The sequence below is a fragment of the Loxodonta africana genome, chromosome 9 (genome assembly GCF_030014295.1).
Source record: "Loxodonta africana isolate mLoxAfr1 chromosome 9, mLoxAfr1.hap2, whole genome shotgun sequence".
Taxonomy (NCBI): Eukaryota; Metazoa; Chordata; class Mammalia; order Proboscidea; family Elephantidae; genus Loxodonta; species Loxodonta africana.
Window position 1 is genome coordinate 47196729 of NC_087350.1, and position 17262 is coordinate 47213990.

The 17262-nt window shown below is 50.5% G+C and overlaps 1 protein-coding gene across 3 annotated transcripts in view; it reads right to left on the minus strand.

The window, feature by feature from the left end:
• The window catches only part of DNM1 (dynamin 1), a 48504-nt gene that overhangs the window by 13848 nt on the left and 17394 nt on the right, over nucleotides 1-17262 (minus strand). For 2 of the 3 annotated variants that reach the window (XM_003407699.4, XM_064291378.1), the window contains exons 6-15: nucleotides 17042-17202; nucleotides 15720-15862; nucleotides 15439-15574; nucleotides 15168-15235; nucleotides 13866-14004; nucleotides 6717-6803; nucleotides 4547-4617; nucleotides 4306-4357; nucleotides 4090-4101; nucleotides 1578-1691 (exon numbers count right to left, since the gene is read on the minus strand). In XM_003407699.4, coding sequence (XP_003407747.1) covers nucleotides 1578-1691; nucleotides 4090-4101; nucleotides 4306-4357; nucleotides 4547-4617; nucleotides 6717-6803; nucleotides 13866-14004; nucleotides 15168-15235; nucleotides 15439-15574; nucleotides 15720-15862; nucleotides 17042-17202 — 983 coding nt within the window. Of the gene's footprint in view, nucleotides 1-1577; nucleotides 1692-4089; nucleotides 4102-4305; nucleotides 4358-4546; nucleotides 4618-6716; nucleotides 6804-12088; nucleotides 12228-13865; nucleotides 14005-15167; nucleotides 15236-15438; nucleotides 15575-15719; nucleotides 15863-17041; nucleotides 17203-17262 lie in introns of all 3 variants that reach the window. The other variant, XM_023544880.2, reaches the window with a different exon arrangement.

A 17262-nucleotide genomic window follows, 5' to 3' on the forward strand; every position in this document is an offset into this window, starting at 1 on the left:
CTCAAATCCCAGATGTTTCACAGTCACATCCTTCTTCCTCAAGCCCACCCCCAAACACACACACACACCAAGCACAGACACACACACTTGGAGAGTCAGACCAAGCTCACATATTCCAACTCCAAATACATGCTCCCCAAATACACACACAAACCCTTGTATTCCAAACACACTTAGCTGCTTATACCGCGACATACTCTCCCATGAAACACCCACATACCTCACCCACACCCTCATACACACACCCCGCCTCCCACCTCTCACTACCTACACTCCATTCCCACCGCCCACACACACTCCAAGCAGTTTTTCACACTTGAAAAAACTCAAATGTACATACAAAGCTCAAAACAGACCTACACACCCAGGTACAAGGCCAGGGGCCCCTCTCAGACACACTTGATCCCTGCCCCCACAGTGCATCCAGTTTGGGCCCTTAACCCCAGGTCACACTGTCACCCTGTCCCCTATGCTAGGAGCTCCTAACTGAAAGCACCAGGAGTTGTGGGGCCAGCAGTCAGGAGCCCCCAGTCCTAGGGGGCGTCTAGGGAGCCTGCCTGGGCAACAGAGCAGGAAGCAACCCCCCTACCGGCGCCCCACGCCACCTCAGACTCCATCCCTTCCAGGGGCCCCGGTGCTCACGCTAGGGGAGAGGCCAGGGTTGGGGTAATGAGGTCCAGATGGCTTGGCACCCCCCGCCAGTGACGACGGAGGGCCCCGCCCAAAGTGGGGAGGAGAGGGCCTTCCTGGGGCAGACTTGGAGGAGGTAGGGACCAAGAAGGGGACTTGGAGACAAAGTCACAGGCCCTCACCCCAAGCCCCACTCTCCCACTGAAAGCACCCTATCCTCCAACAGCCTCTCAGGAAAAAGAGGGTCCCTGCCCCCACTCCTTGGCCAGCTGGAGTTCATTACCACAAGCCCCCCAGCCCTCCCCTTCTCTCTGGTCACCTCTGGAATCCAGATGTGGAAGCCAAATAGACTCATTCTTAAAGGAGACTAGCGACAGGGGAAGGGGATGGCAGGGGGATTCTGTGTGTTCTCATGGGCAGGGAGGGGTTTTGTGTGGTGGCTCTGCAGGCTACCATCACTCCACCCCCCTCAGCCTGGAGGCACTCTGGGCATCTCCCATGGACTGCTAAGCTCTGGGGGGCTGGGGTGCAGGGGTTAACAGGGTGTCTGGCAGCGAGACTTGTGTGTGTCATGGGCCTGTGGGGGCCATGGAGGAGGCGGCACGCCCTGAAGCACGAAAACAGGAAGGCTGGGCTGGCGGGATCAGGGTGGGGTACCCAGCACCCCTGCCCACCCTCTCCAGGGCCCTTGGCCCCAGGCTCCCAGACCCCACCAAGCCATCTTCTCCTCACAACCTGGATGAAAGGGCCACCTCCTCAGCCCCCTGCCCCAAGCTCCCAGGATTGCCTGCCTCTGATCCTTGCATTCCGCCTCTCCCCATGGGTCTTTGGTGTAATTTTTTAAAAACTCCCATTGAGTGGTTCAGTCTACTCCAAGCCCATGATAAGATCTGAGCCTGACGGTGGCCACCAGCTCTCCCCTTGATGACCAGGGGCTCTGTGCTCACCTCATCATCCTTGTACCAGGACAGATTCTCGGCAGTCAGCACAAACCAGTACTCCTTGGAGCCACCCTTCATGATGCCAATATTGCTGATGGTCAACCAGCCCTTCCGGATGACCTGGAGGGTGAGGGGCCAGAAGGTCAGTGGGCAGGGGCCAGGCTTCTCCATGGAGGGCCGGGCGGGCAAAGGCAGGTATTCAAAAGCCCACCCCTTCCCCAGCTCTTGGAGGCCTGGCTGGTCAGGGAAGGCAGGGAAGGTGGGGGCCAAACCTACCTTGGTTTGAACCACAAGTGAACAGACTGTGAAACAGAAGAAGGCAAAGGCCAGCTCAGGATAAAGAGCCTTCTGACAGTCAAACAGTTCTGGGTAAGGGATTAATGGACTTGGTAGGCGATGAGCTCCCCATCACTAAAAGTGTGCAAGCACAGTTTATGTGGCAGATGGGGCAAGACAGCTCTCAGTTCCTTTTCAGCTTAGGATCCAATTTAATCTAAGACTTTTTTCGTCTGATCCCTGGGACTTTGCACATGCTGGTGCCTCTGCCTAGAAGGTACTTCCCCTCCTTCTTTGCCTGGCAAATTCCTACTCACCCTTTGGGATCAGCTCAAAAGTCACATTCTCAGGCAGGCCCTCCCAGGCTCCCCAGTATAAATTAGGAGCCTCATTATAATCCTTTATTACTCCCTTGTATCTTCTATGACATAGACTGAGATTTTTTTAATTAACCTTGTGTATGTGTGAGAGAGAGAGAGAGATTACCTGTTGGTATAAGCCTCCCCTGCTAAATCATGAACTCTCTCATTCACTAGTATATTCTCAGCACATTGCAGAGCGCTCAGCAAACAGCAAGTGATCAATAAATGTTTGTGGCATGAATAAATGAATGCTACATACTACGATTCTAAGAGTCTCTGGGTCCCAGGCCCAGGACAGGGATTGGGTGGTGGGGAGACGATGGGGGAGGGAGAAGGAGCTGAGTCAGGAAGGGCCCAGGCCCCTTCTTCCCAAGTAAAGTTCAGAGTAAAACGCAAAGGTCCCTTTTCGTGGCAGGAAGCAGCTGTCCCCAGAACTGTCCTGAGCCATCACCCCACACCAGGGTCTCTGAGTTCTCCTCCAAGGGTGGGGCCACTGCCCACGCCCTGGTGGTGGGCCAGGCCAGAGCTCAGGAGCCTGCTGCAGACTGAGAGGGCGAAGGAGCTGCTTCTTCCCCCTCCCCTGACCCAGACATCCCTGGCTTCTCCTCTGAGCAGCTAGAGGAAACCCAGAGGAGGGCTGGGGGCTGGTGGGAAAGCCCTCCTGGAGCCTGCCTTACCCCCTCTCTGGCTTCCCCGAAAACCTTGTGGAGAACCCAAGTCATACAGCAGATCAGTAGCTAAGCTGAGGGGAAACCACAGTTGTCTTAAGTTAGTTAATAGGAACACAATAGACAGGATCTCATGACTCCTCTCCTGCCTGTTCCAGGATCTGACCAGCAGAACTTACCACCCTGCACCCTGCCCAGACTTGCGGCCTTCGTCCTCACCTTGGCCACCCCCAGCCCTGCACTCCTCCCTGTTCACCCAAACTCCCTCCAGAGCCCCTACGCCAGGAACCTCCTGCACCCCAAACTCCCACCCTGCTTGGGGCTCTCAGGGGCCCTCAGTTGGGCCCTGCCTGCAGGACCAGGTCTCCATGGGTCAGGGACAGTCTGACTCCTGTCCAGGGCCCAGCACAGTGTAGGTGAGTATTCACTGAACTGAATTGCTCTAAATAGTCCATTCATAATGCCTTCATTCTGCTGAGTACCTACTGTGTGTCAGGCACTGGGCTTGGGGCTGAGGATTTAGTGATGAACAAGACAGACCCAGCCCCTGCCCTCATGGAGCTGGGGAAGGAAATAGACATTAAACCAATAATCGCACAAACACTTAGATTATTACAAAGAAAATACCTCCCATGGAACCTATGGGGGGAAAAAAGCTCAGGACTCTATGGTTCTTATGTATAAAGGGGGTTGAGAAAGGGCTCCTGATGAATAACATTTCACCAGAGATCTGAAGGACAGACAGCAGGAAGCCAGGTAAGGAGGGGCTTGTCTCTTGACATTTCATTCATTTCTTTACTCAGCTCTCTAGTGGAGCTGGCTATCAGCTTCTTAAAAACATGTCTCACTCCCGTCCGTCCATCCATCCATCCATCCATCCATCCATCCATCCATCCATCCATCCATCCATCCATCTATCCAACCTACTTTGTGCCAGGCCTCTGCTAGGCATTTTTACACCCACCTCCCTGCATCGTCTAACTGCCTGAAACAGGCACTTAGCTCATACACACTGATGGACAGACCGATGGGACCATGCGTGTGGCTAGGCCTTGCCTCTGGCCTGAGAGCATATGTGGAACACCTATGTACTAGTGTGTGCCACTGGCTCAAGCCAAGAGGCGCCCTCTTGCCCCCTACAAATCCCCTCTACTGATCAGTTCCCTCCTCCCCCTCACTATATAAGCCAAGAGCCCCAGTCCTGGTACTCACCAGAATCTCATCCTGCAAAGAGGTAACCATAGCAACCACGAGAGGCATCGGGAGAGAGGAGAAAGGGTTACTGAGGCAGGGTGGGAGGCTTGTGGCTGGTGGCTGACAGGATCCCTGGCCCCATGGACCCCTTCCCCTCAGGGGTTGGGGCTCTTAGAGCTTGGTGTCCATCCAGCACCCTTCATCCCTCGGGCTGGGATGGTGGGCCCCACTCACCTGGTTCCCTGAAGCCTTCTTCTTGTTCATCTGATTGCTTCTCTGCTGAGCACTAATGAGGAGAGAAGGGAGGAGTCTCAGAACTTCTTTTCTCAAGAGGCCCAACTCAATAGGCAGCGGACCCAGAGGGTTAACCCAGTGGGTTTGGGTCCTACACATGCACACACACACGCACACACACACACACACACACACACACTCACCTAAGAGTTGTCACCCTTTTTGCCCAGGGAGCACTCACTTGGCAAAGCCTATGAAGTCCTCATGGTTGGTGTTCATGTAAGCCAGCTCAATGTCAATGAGGAGCATGACCTTCAACGATACACAGGTCAGAGGGTAAATGGAAAAGACACCACACCAAGTTTAAAAATGAATGACAAGCTGGGAGAAGAATACTTGCAGCACATATAAAAAGTTAGTATTCATAATAAATAAAGAGTTCCTACAAATCAATAAGAGAAAGACAAGAAACACAAATCAAGATAATCAAAAAAATGAATGGGTAATTCACAGAAGAAACACATATAGCCAATAAGCATATGCAAAAAGTGTTCAGCCTCATTAATAATTAAAGAAATATAAGTTAGAGGAATAATGAGATCCTTTTTTTTTTTATAACTTTTATTAAGCTTCAAGTGAACGTTTACAAATCCAATCAGTCTGTCACATATAAGTTTACATACATCTCACTCCCTACTCCCACTTCCTTTCCCCCTCTTATGAGATCCTTTTTTAACCTATCACATAAATGATAAATATTGATAATAGTGAATGTGGGCATGGAAGTAGGGAGGTGGACTCTCTCATCTGTCAGTGGAAATGTAAAGGAGGGTGATTTGGCAGTGTTTAACAACATGAAAATGCACATAGATACTTCCAGAACTATATCTCACAGAAGAACTCATCAAGTGAGCAAAGATATATGTATCGGGTGTTCAGTGTGGTGTGGTTTGAAACAGAAAAATTGGGGACAAACCAAAGGTCATCAGAAGGGAAAATAGATTTCCGTACCCTCTAAACAATAAAACACTTTGCAGCTGTTAAAAAGAATGAGGAAGATTTCTCTGTTCTGGCAGTGGAAAGATTCCCCTTAGAAATGGTTAAGTGTGGACGGACTCATCACCGTGCCGTGATGAGGGAAAAGTTCTGGATATAGACTGTCAGGTTCAAGCCCATACCCTGCTGCTTACTGTGAGACTGGCAGTGGTCCTCACTGAGCCTCAGGTTCCATACTTGGAGTGTATTTGCCTCATCGTGACTGGTGAAAAGGCAATAAGACGAGGCAGGTCATGTATCTGATGAGCAATCTGTGTTCAAGCAATGTTAGCTACTAGACATTAGCTACTCATGATTTATCGATTATCGTTAGAGAAAAAAGGCAAGACACAGCAGGAATAGGGTTCCTTTAGATAATGATAGAATCTTCTGAGTATGTGTGTGTGCATGTGTGTGTATGTGCGTTCCTAGAAAAATGTCTGGAAGGGAACACACCATACTGTTAATATTGGTTATCTCACGGAAAAGACTGGGGAGTTGGGAAGAATAAATGGAGGGATTGCTATTGTTGGGTGCAGTGAAGGCAGCTCCCACTCACAGCAACCCTGTGGGGCGGAGTAGATCTGTCCCATAGGGTTTTCTAGGCTGTAATCTTTATGGAAGCAGGTGGCCTGGTCTTTTTCCCACGGAACCACTGGGTGGGTTCGGACCGCCAACCTTTCAGTTAACAGCTGAGTGCTTAACCATCGTACCACCAGGGCTTCTTCCCAATGGAGGATACTTACTCGTAATTCAATCATTTCTATATTGATTGAATGTCTTATTATTTATCATTTTCATAATGAAAAAAAAAGACCAATAAGGATTTTAAGACACAACCCCAAAGACAAAAGTGTAAGTGATTGGAGACAGCACCATTGTGGAGAAGGGATGTGTGAGAATAGGTGCTAAGAACTGAAGCCATAGGTGGGGGTAGACAGTGAGACAACAAAGATGGATGAGGAAAGAGGAACTAGCCTGTGAGCTTCATGAAGGCGGTGCCAGGGGCCTGTCATCTCCAGTCCTCCGAGTTCAGAGGCAGCATTCAGGGAATATATGTGCGACTGAATGAATGAATATTTGATGAATGACTGCATAAAAGGAGGGAGGTGGCTATGAGGGGTTTAAGGTGATCCAGAGAAAGAGCAAACAGATAGACAGAGAGACCCAAAGAGAAATGACCAGAAGGACAGACTGCCAGAGTTGGGAAGGACAGAGTAAGAAAGGGAAGCTAAGAGTTAGTGTAAGGGGAGAAAGGGAGACTGAGACAGAGAAGACAACATGGGAAGAAGGAAGAGTGCCCAGAGACAGGAGTTTAAGTTGAGGGAAAAGGCCGAAGGGTGTGGAGCTCAGTTGGCAGGTGCTATGTGCCTCACCTGCTCCTTTGTCCGACCCTCACGCTCCCGGATGTGGGTGGTCACAATGCGCTCCATCTCCTCCCGAAGCCGTGGGTACTGCTGGAGCTGGGGAAGGATGGGAGGGGAGAGAGCCACGTACACAGGGAGCATGGGCAGGGAGCACCCAAACCCCGCCCAAGTCCAAGGATCCAGGAGACATGGGGTGGGAGGCACACACAGAATGCCCACGAGGAGAAAGAGAGATCTGGGGTCCCAGGAAGCTGATGGCACCAAGCCATGGCCATTCTTTCCCCCTGAGAACTAGGCTCCAAATGGCAAACCAAAGGTCTTCCTGGTTCTAGGCCCTCTTCACTGGCTTACCTTGGCAACTTCAGGGGGAAGGGGCAGTTCCCATGGGGGGAAATGCCGTGGGAATCTTGACCACAATCTTGGTGACAGCCGTCTTAGAAACAGACATTAGATTTGAGGCCTTTGTTTAGGGGACTGTTAGCTTCCAAGGCCTTCACTGGCCCTCAGGGCTGCCCCATGCCTTACCAAGGACTTGGAGGGAATCAGGCAGTGGGAGAATCAGGCAGAGAATAGCCTCCAGATTCTAATGCAGGAGTAATGGGGGGAGGCAGGGCTCAAGGTGCCAGCTGGCCTCCTGAGTCAGGCTGAGGACAAGCAATGCTCCTTGTCAGAGCCAGGGGGTAGGCAGGGGAAGACCACCAGTCACACAAAATGACATGCAGAAGCCGCAGGCACAGGCATGCAAGGCATGGAGGGGCGGCATGCGGAGGTGGGTGCCAGCAGCATGAGCAGTACCCCGCGGGGCCTGGCTGGGCCCCAGGCCCTCTTGGTGGAACCAATCTGGTTTTGCCTCCCTTGGCATGCCCCTGCCTGGCACCATCACCCCCAGCTGCACCTGCCTCTAACTCCGAGCTGCCCTTCCAACCTGTCTCTACCCCATATCTGTGGGGTAAGTTGCTCAGCAGCACCCATTTCCCCTCAGTTCTCATGAACTGAGGCTTAAGGGAAAATTGCTTTAAATCCTTCTCCCTCTGCCTGTGACCCCTGCCCTCAGCTCAGCTGAGCTCTGGACAAAGCCCAGGTTGACTTCTTCAAGACTCCATTAGACACCACCTCTTCCAGAAAGCCTGCCCCACTGCTCCGAGATCCCCCATCCTTCACTCATTGCACGGGGTCTGATCACTTGTCTGCTGCTCCCAGAGGCAGGGGCAGGGCTGGGCACACCACCCTTGTTCACCAAGGATATGTTGAAGGAATGAGGGAATGAATGAAGGATGGATGCTTTGGCCTTCCTTGCCAGGGTGAGAGGGTACAGGCTTCTCTACCCTCTGGCTCATGAACCAACTCCTCCCCGGCAAGGACTCACTGAGCTTCAAGATAATGGGGGAGCCTGTCCACCGGGACTGCCATTACTGCTGGCCCTCCCTCCTCATTTGGTGGCCATGTGGGACCCAGGCAAAGCTAGAACCTTTCCTCACGCCCCCTTCCCATGGCTGGGTCTGTCCCTTCAGGTGGGTCCTCCTATATGGGAAGAAAGCTGGGGGTGGGTGTGCCTGGATCACAGGCACAAGTGGTGATTCTGAGGGCAAGATGGAAGCCAAGGAGATGGGAGGGGTATCAAGGTAGGCAGGAGGATGGGAGAGGAAGTGGAGCCCTGGATGCCAGCCCAGGAGAGGCAAACGGTGAGAGATGCCCACATCCTGCCCATCCTGTGGCTACGCCAATGAGTGGCAAATTGCAGGGGACATGGGAGGGGAGCAGCCTGAGACCAGGGGCTAAAAACACTGGCTGGGGGTGCCCAGTGAACCGCACTGCCCCAAGAAGCCCAAAGAGGGGCTTCCACTCCTCTCAGTCCTGTGGAGGAAGCAAGGAGTCTCCAAGTCTGGGCTGTCTTAGGGACTGGGTCACTGCCACCGCCACCACTGGAGGCCCCTTCTGAGGTGGTCTTAAGAGCTTCTGCCCTCCACCAGAATGGGCAGGGAACAAGGAGGGAGGGGCAGAACGGAGAGAGAGGAAACAATTTGCCAAAGAGCCTAACCAATTCTCCCACTAAGTGCCTGGACGTTACATTTCTCAAGTTTTCCGCGAGTCATATATGACGGGGCAGCTCTGGCCCCTTTGAGAAGTTTTGTTCCCTCTGAGCATCTTTTTCCATTCTGGCTGCCTCTGAGCATTTCCAGGACTTTTAGCCAGTTTTTAAAATGGAACTTTTCTCTCTCAATCCTTGGCCAGGAGGAAAGGGAGGCCGAGTGGGGCTGCCAGCCTGAAGCCCGCCCTTTAGGGGCAGGAGAGGAAAGTGGTCAGGGACATAGGCCCTGGAGCCACACAGCCCTGGGTTCAAAGTCAGCCCTTTCTCTGCCGAGTCTCCTTAGAAAAATGAGTGCACCTCTCAGAGCCTCAGTTTCTCCCTGAGTAAAATGGAGCACTAGTGGCATCTTCCCACTCAGGGTTGAGTATTAAGTAGTACGTCCCATTCTCCACAGTATACTCTCGATTCCATCCAGAGGTGGAAAATCAAATACCAGCGAGGCTAGGAGTAATTAGAGTTGAACATATATCAGGCCTCTACAGTGGGTGGCTTGCTAAGCTTAGAAAACATGGGGAGAAAAAAAAAGAAAAAGAAAAGAAAGATGAAGATAGCTGAATTTTGCCATATAAAGAAAAATAACCACTGCCCATTAAACACACCAAAAGGCAGAAATCTAATTTTCTTCCATTTAGACCAAAGCTTTCCTTTTTAAAGTTTTAGTTGATCAAGTTTTCTGCACACAAAAATCACACAGACTCATTGCAAAAGATTCGAACATGACCAAAATTTATGAAGTAGAAATGGAAAGATCCCCATATTCCTTGCCCTTCCTTGAAATGACTATTATTCATTTGGTGAATATGCCTTCACAGTTTTATCATCCATATATATGATTTTCCCTCAAAATATTATATATTGCTGACACTTTTTTTTTTTTTATATAGTATGTTGTGGAGGAACATATAAATAGAAATAAATATGTCTTGCCCTTTTAACGGCTGCAGTCTTTCACTATTTGTGAGATACTTTATATACTCAATCCCCTTTTGATGGGCATGTAGGTTGTTTACAAAATTTTACCATTTACTAAAGGAAAAGAATTCCTGCTTTCCTTTTAGAATGCAATTCAGCAAAGTGTTCAAAAGTTTTTCAATGTTTGTGTCTTGTAATTAATCTTCCAGGAATCTACCCTAAGGAGATAATTCTAAATAAAGAAAAATAAAACTATACACAAGATGTTCATTGCCAGATTATTTATAATACTACAAAATTGGAGACAATCTAAACGTTCACCAATAGGAAAACAGTTAAGTAAATAGTGGTAAATCCATTCAATAGAATATTACGCAATCATTAAAAATGACTATGCAGATGATGCAATAATCAAAAAATGCATGCTATTAAAAGAAAAAGCAGGATGTTAACATGTTCACAAAATAAACCTCTGAGTAGGGAAAAAAAAAAGCTTTGAAGGAATATACATTGGTGAAAACTTTTTGAAGGGCAATCTGATAGAAGTTACCAAAATTATGAATGCTTATATCCATTGACCAGGTGATCTACATCTAGAAATTTACCCTAAAGAAACAAAAGGATAAATCTTATAAATATATCCATAAGGATGCTCCCTGCAGCATTATTTATACAAGAACAAAAATGGAAACAACCTAAACGTCTGTCAATACGACACTGAGTACATAAAAATCACAGCACATTTCTCCAGTGCTAACAACTCAGCCCTTAAAGGACATGAGGCTCATCCTTACGTAGCAACATAGAAAGATTCCACAACACACTACTCAGGAAAAAAGAATAGTTCATGGATCAGTGTGTGTAGCATGATCTCACGGAGGCTAAAGTTGCCGTATATTTTTTGTAATTTGTTGAGAAGGATGTACTGCTATGGGTCCTTATCTATAGGGTTGTGGGATTACAGGAACTTTCACTTTCTTTGTGCTGTTTGAATATTTTCATAACAATCTTGTGGGGTCAAAACAAAATCAATATTAATAATTCCATTTTTAAAAAAGGAGTATACTTGAAAGAAACGTACAAAAATCTCCATAGCAGCTCTCTGGAAAGACAGGGTTGTTTCTTTTTATTCTTGGGTATTTTCCACATTTTCTTGATGGGAATGTATTAACTTTTACAATTAAAAACCAACTCAGTATTTTATTTTTAATTCCATTATATCTTGTCTTCTTTTGTAAAGGGGTTTGAGGCAGCTTAAAAGAAACTCTGTTATTTTCAAGTTTAACACCAGAAAGATTACATTGTTTAGCATTCGTGATCCCTTGTGACTAGGGTTTAGATGGCAAGCTAAACACTAGGCAATGGGGAGTCCAGCGTAAATTTTATTTGAGTGCCTTGGAATGAGCACTTGGATGGGTGCTAATTTGCTTAATGTATCCCCGTTAGACACAATGGAAGGCAAAAGGGAGACAGGCTTATGAAAGAGGTGGACGTGACTAACTGTATGAGCCGCGAAAACTATGGAACTTATTAAAAACATGATGTTAAGGCAGATGTCCCCTAAATTCTACTCCCTCCCCCAGCATACAGAGCTTTTCAAATTCAGGTAAGGTGGGCTTCTTCCCCAGAGATTCTGATTCAGCCTGTTGGGCAGGGAAGAACTGCTTCAGATGACCTGGCTAAAAATCCTCAAAATGCCCAAAAGAACACAAATAGGAAAAAGGCATCTAAAAATCACAAACATCTCAAAAGAGGCTGACTTTGCCTGACATACATGGATTACTGTGAAGGGAATACCTCCGATATGCTTTTAGGCAAACTGATTTTGAGGGACCGGAATAGCTCCCCCATCCCAAGAGGCCCTGACCCCAGACCCCTTCCCTTGGCCTCCATAAATCCGAATCCCGCTCTACTGGGGTACTTCCTAGCAGTGGGACCCTGGGTATATTACTTTTCCTCTCTGAGACTCAGTTTTTTTCACCTGTAAAATGGGTGTAACTATAATACCCACTCCTTAGGGTTGCTGAAAGGGCAAGCACTTAGCCCAATGCTTGGCACATAGTAGGTGCTCAATAAACAGCTGTCACCTTCTTATCATCATCATTGTCCTTATCATTCTTATTGGTGGAAGGGGGCCACTGGGGATGCTTGGGCCAGCAGAGATGGGGGCCTGAAGAGATTATGAGTGCAAGTAGGCCCAGAGCTATAAGCTGGATGAAATGTCAGGGCAAGGAAGCTCCCAGCCAGAGTGCGTGTCTGGGTCCACAGTGGGTGGCCGAGAGGCTGAGAGGCCTGCTCATCAGATGATTCTGCCCACAGGAAGCTGTGGCCCATGAGAAAGGGACGGCTAGGCCCGGCCCAGCCCAGGCCGCCATCATACCTTTTCGCTACACTTTCTGATGGTGGCCGTGAGCTCACTGACTACCATATCCACACACTTGATACTGGGCTCTTTGAGCTTCTGCACCTGCTTTTTCACTGTGGCTTCAAAAGCGAGGTCAGGTGTGAAGAGGCCTGTCCTGTACCCAAGGAGCAGGAGGGAACAGGAAGAAGAGCAGCCGCGGGCAGGGAGAAGGAGGGGAGAGAAAGCCAAGCAGAGCCAGGGCCGGGGGTTGGGGAAGATGGCACCAGGCATGGGGGAAGAGAGAGAGACACCAACACAGAAAGAGAGAGAGAACAGAAGACAATGTGAGCATGGGACCGAGCCCTCCCTACCGCCACCCAGGGTCGGCACCTCCCAGGTACAGCCAAGCACCACCCAGGGCTCTGGGTGTATGGTTGCGGGGTCTGAGGAACCCAGTCTCTGCTCCATACAAGGCCCCTTAGTGAGTAGAGATCTTCTCCCTGGGGTCCCGCCCCCACCTCCTCTCCTCAGCTACTCTGGGCCGGCCCTCTCTTTTCCAATGCCATCTTTGTTCACAGCTCTGGGTCCTCCTAAAGGGCTGACCCAGAACCAGGACAAGGCCAAGACCACATTCACCAATCCTGCTCAATTCTAGGTTTCCCAGTGCCCCCTGCATTCGCTCCATTCTAGCTCCAAAGCCCCCAGGACCATCCTCTACATCTACCAGGGTTGCTTTGTCCAGTTGCCCAGGCTGTGCACTGCAAAACTCCAGGAGGCTCCATTCACATAGACTGCAGTGCAGATGATGCTTCCAGAGTTGCAGCAGGGCAGCCTGACCTCCACTCTCCAGCTCCCTGCTCTACTCCTGCCCCCGTCTTTCCCCTTAAGGGGCACCCCTTGTCACTCCTCCAAAGGGGTCTGGAGGAACTCAGCTCAGAAAGACAGAAAGAGAGAGAAGAGGAAAGACAGAAAGAGTGGAGGTAGTGATAGAGAGGGGCCAGGTCAGCAGTGGGGAGCGGAGAGAAAAGGAGGCTGTGGGATGGAATCACAGGAGCACCGGGCTTGGAGTGCAAAGCTCTGGCTTTGAGTACCAGCTCTGCCACTTCCTAGCTCTATGACCTTGAGCAAGTCATTTGATCTCCCGTGCATCAATGTTCCTGCTGTGAAATGGACATCATCCTCCCTGGTCTGCCCTCCTTGCGTGGTTCTGTGAGGCTCAGATGAGGTAGCAACATGGGAGAGGGCTCTGTCCCTGGAAGACCAGATGTGGATGGAAGGGAAGGGGACGGTCCTGAGTGAGGGTCCTGAGTGAGGGTGGAGTGAGGATGGGAAGGATGAAGGGCAGTGGGAGTCAGGGTACCTGCTAGGCCTGGGTCCTTAGGACACCTCTGGCTGCCCAGGCCCAGAGTATCCCCAGGGAGGCCTTGTACCTCACCTGTCTCCAGCGCCAAGGTCTCCCTAAGACTTGTCCCTGGAGTCCCCAAAGGTGAAACCACCTCTAAGGGCAGGAAGGGGCTTCAGGGTCCCCTCAAACCTTTTCTCCCTGAGCTGAGGGAGCTCAGAGTAAACAACCAGCCATCACACCTGTCTTACCAACGTCCAATCCCTTGGTCTTCTGGGCCTGGGGGCCAGGGAGGTAGGTGGGGCCCTCTCAGAGAGTCCTCCCTCTCCTGGTTCATGGCAGGCTGCCTCCCCCACCCCGCTGGGGTCTGTACATGCTACCAAGGAGGCAGTGGGGAACATGGGGAAGGGGCGCCTGGCAGCAGTGCAGGGTGGGGGCATAGGCAGGGGCTGGCCCAGGCCGCTGGGTTACCTTCTTGGTGCACTGTCTAACGGTGCTGATTAGCTCTGAGATAACCATGTCCACACACTTGAGACACGGTTCTCGGATCTTCTTCACCTGCTTTTTCACAATGGTCTCAAAGGCCATATCTGGGGTAAACAGCCCCGTTCTGAATGCCCGGAGCGGGAGAAGGGCACCGTGTCACAGGCCGGCTCCTGACAGGAGTGCCAGGCCAGGACCCCTCCCCAAGCCCCTGAGCTCCACCCACAGAGTCCTCCCACTACCCCTCTCTGTGCTTCAACGTCCCCATCTGTAAAATGAGTGGGAAGTATTCTAATGAGGGGCTTTCAACCTATGCTCTTTAAGGTTAGAAAAATTCGGCTTGTATCCATTTTATATGTCATGTTTTCACTTAGGATTCTGTTCTTACAAAGGGTTCTATGGCCAGAAATGGTTTGCAAACTGCCAGACTGGTTCTCCTTAAGGGCCTTTCCAGGAATAGAGCATTTTATTTTAAGACTAGGAGAGAGTTTTTTTTTTTTTTTTCCCCCCTGCATTTTGGCCAATGCAGTTATCAGCATGCAAATTCCATGCCGAACCTTGGAATGGAACGTACATGAAAGCAAGGAATTTTGATCTTGTTGATTGCCTGGCACATAGTAGGTGCTTTAAAATTTTTTGTTGACTAGATTTATTGAAGGAACACAGTGCAAAATTGGATCCCTGAAAGGGATCTAAGCTTTTAAGGAATGCAGTCTACTTCCCAATCCCCCTTCCTAATCCATGGGCCTTGGGGTTGGCTGAAAGGAGGGAAGTGGTGTGGAACGGGATCAACTTCAGGCTAAGGGGCATATGGGAGGATCTGGAGAGTTACGTGGACTCGTCCCTTGGTGACATCACAAAGGAACACAGACCAATACCTATATGCTCCGAACCAGGTTCCACCTAGTAGTTTGGGCAGCTTTGCTCTCCCACCTGGGTGGTACTGGGTGGAGCTCTCACCTTGGAGATGGGCAGAGAGCTCAGCCCCAGAGCATGCCTCCCCTGTACCTGTGCCCCGGGCTCTGCCCAGCTGGTCTAGCCTCTAGGCCTTACTCTCAGGGACAGAAAAGGGGGGCAGCAGGCTGCAGAAAGAGGGTGACCCAAACCTCCCTCTACCACTTCTAGCTGAGGCCTGTCAAAATGAGAGCCAGAAAGTCAGAGTTGAGAGGATTGGGGAACCATCCTTCTAGAGTCCTTCTGAGGGAGGCCCACTCCATCATTCCCTGTGCCTCTGAGCTAGAGCCCTTTGCCTTCCAGGTGTCAGCCCCCCTTCCCGGTCCCAATACATGCCTAATGCCATGGATATTCTTGATGGCATAGCTGATCTCTCTTCGGAGTTCCTTCTCATCAAACTCCATCTATGTGGGAGAGCAGAGAGATGGCTGGTCAAAGCCTGTCACCAAGACTTGGGAGGTCATGACAGGACCTGTCCCAGGCCTGGGTATCAGGGCCTCTAATGGGGTCAGCAAAGGTGAGAGAGACACAGACTGACTCTCCTGCCAGGGATGGTCCTAAGTTCTCCTGCTCCTGGGGCTGCTGGGAGTCAGGGAGCCTGCCCTACCTTGACCAGCTCGAAGGGGAAGCGCTCATGGAAGATTCTGTTGATGCGGGCTCCCCCCGACAGTTCATAGGTGTCGATCTGGTCTCCCGAGCCCTCGATGCGCTTCTCAAAGTCCACAGCAAACTGCTGGACCATCCTGGGGGGAGAGTGATGTGGTCTGAGGGGGCAGAAGCAGCCTGTGGAGGGAGCCTTGGGAGAGCCTCATGCTGAGGACGGTGCTGAGATGTGTGTGTGTGGAAGTCTCTCAGTGATCTGGAGTTGGGGGTTGGGGAGGGCCTCACTGCAGCAGTGCCTTGGTCTTGCGTGCTGGGTCATCAGGCCGGAAGTTCTTATACTCATCCACCTCCTTCTCAATGGACAGCAGCTGGCTCTGCAGCTTGTTCCGCAGCCCCGGCAGCGTGTCCCGGATGTGGTTTGTCAGTTGCTGGGAGTGAAGGCAAGGAAAAGGTTAAGGCCAGGGTCACAGACCCGGATGGCCACAGGGCCAAGAACAGACAGGGACATCAGGGGCCGAGGTGGAAAGCTACAGGAGGCAGCTGCTGCTCCGCCCACTGCTGCCTTGCCCCCCCCCCCCCCCCCCCCCGCCAAAGAATGCTGCCTGAGGGCAGGGCCTGGCACACAGCAAGTGCTCAGCAGAAGGTATTAATTGAATTAATGACTGAATACCTTAATTATCAACAAAAGCCAAAAATCTGAATTTTTATGTGAAATTACCTGATTTTTAACTACTTTATTTTTTTTAGACAGTATGAGGGCCGCTATGAGTCGGAATTGACTCAATGGCAGTGGGTTTGGTTTGGTTTTCGTATGAGGGCCAAACCAAATGTGGCTACAGCAGGGTGGCTGAAGGGCTGCCCCACTGCAGCCTGAATTAAGGCCGCCCTTTTTTTTTTAAGGTAATTCTCAAGTTTTGGTGCTCACTGTGGCTAGGTCCTCACACACACAGCACCTCCCTGAATCTTCAAAACAACACCATGAAACAACTACTGTTATTTTCACCATTTTAGAAACACAGAAATAAGGCCAGAGAGTTGGAAAGAGTGTCATAGCAGGGAGTGACAAAGCTGAGATTGAAACCCAGCTCTGTGGCTTCCAGAGTCCCCACTTCTGCCCCTATGCCACACTATGTTTCCTGTTACTTCTTTCTTCTACACACACACACAAGCCTTAGTTCTAGAAGCCCTATTCCAAACGAAGAAATACCCTAGGGAAACCCCCAGGGATTGCCTTTCTCAGTCTCTGGATCAGCTTATCCCCAATTCGGAGGGACCAAGGTCTTCAGCTAAGAACACTTAAATCCTGGTCCCCAACCCCAAATCCTTGTCAATGTCACCCTCCACAAAAGGTTTTGGTCTTCTCCACAACCTGGGGGTGGAGGTGGGGATTCCAGGGCTCCCATCCCAGGTCACATTCAGGGAAAAGTCAGCAAAGCTCCAACTGTGTGAACATAGGCAAACTGTCTTGCTTCTCTGGGTCTCAGTCTGTTCATCTGAATGATAGGAATGCTAACTAACCTCCGCTTGCAGCCCTCACAAAACACTCAAATTATTCTCTTCTCCTGCTTCTTCCCCCAGTCCCCACCCCACCTGGCCTGGGTACCTACCTGGTTGAGGATCTTCTGCAGGTAGGGTGTGCCCATGCGGTCAGCCAAGTGGCGGTAGGATGGGTGGGAAAGGAAGAACTTGCGCTCAGCAGCCAAGGCAGCTGTGATGTCCTTCTTGCCATCAATGTCCTTCTGGCTCCGGTTCACCACCCCAATGTAGCCTGTGGACCGGGTTGAGGTCAGGGGCAACCAGCCTTGCCAAGGGGTAAGGGACAGTGGAA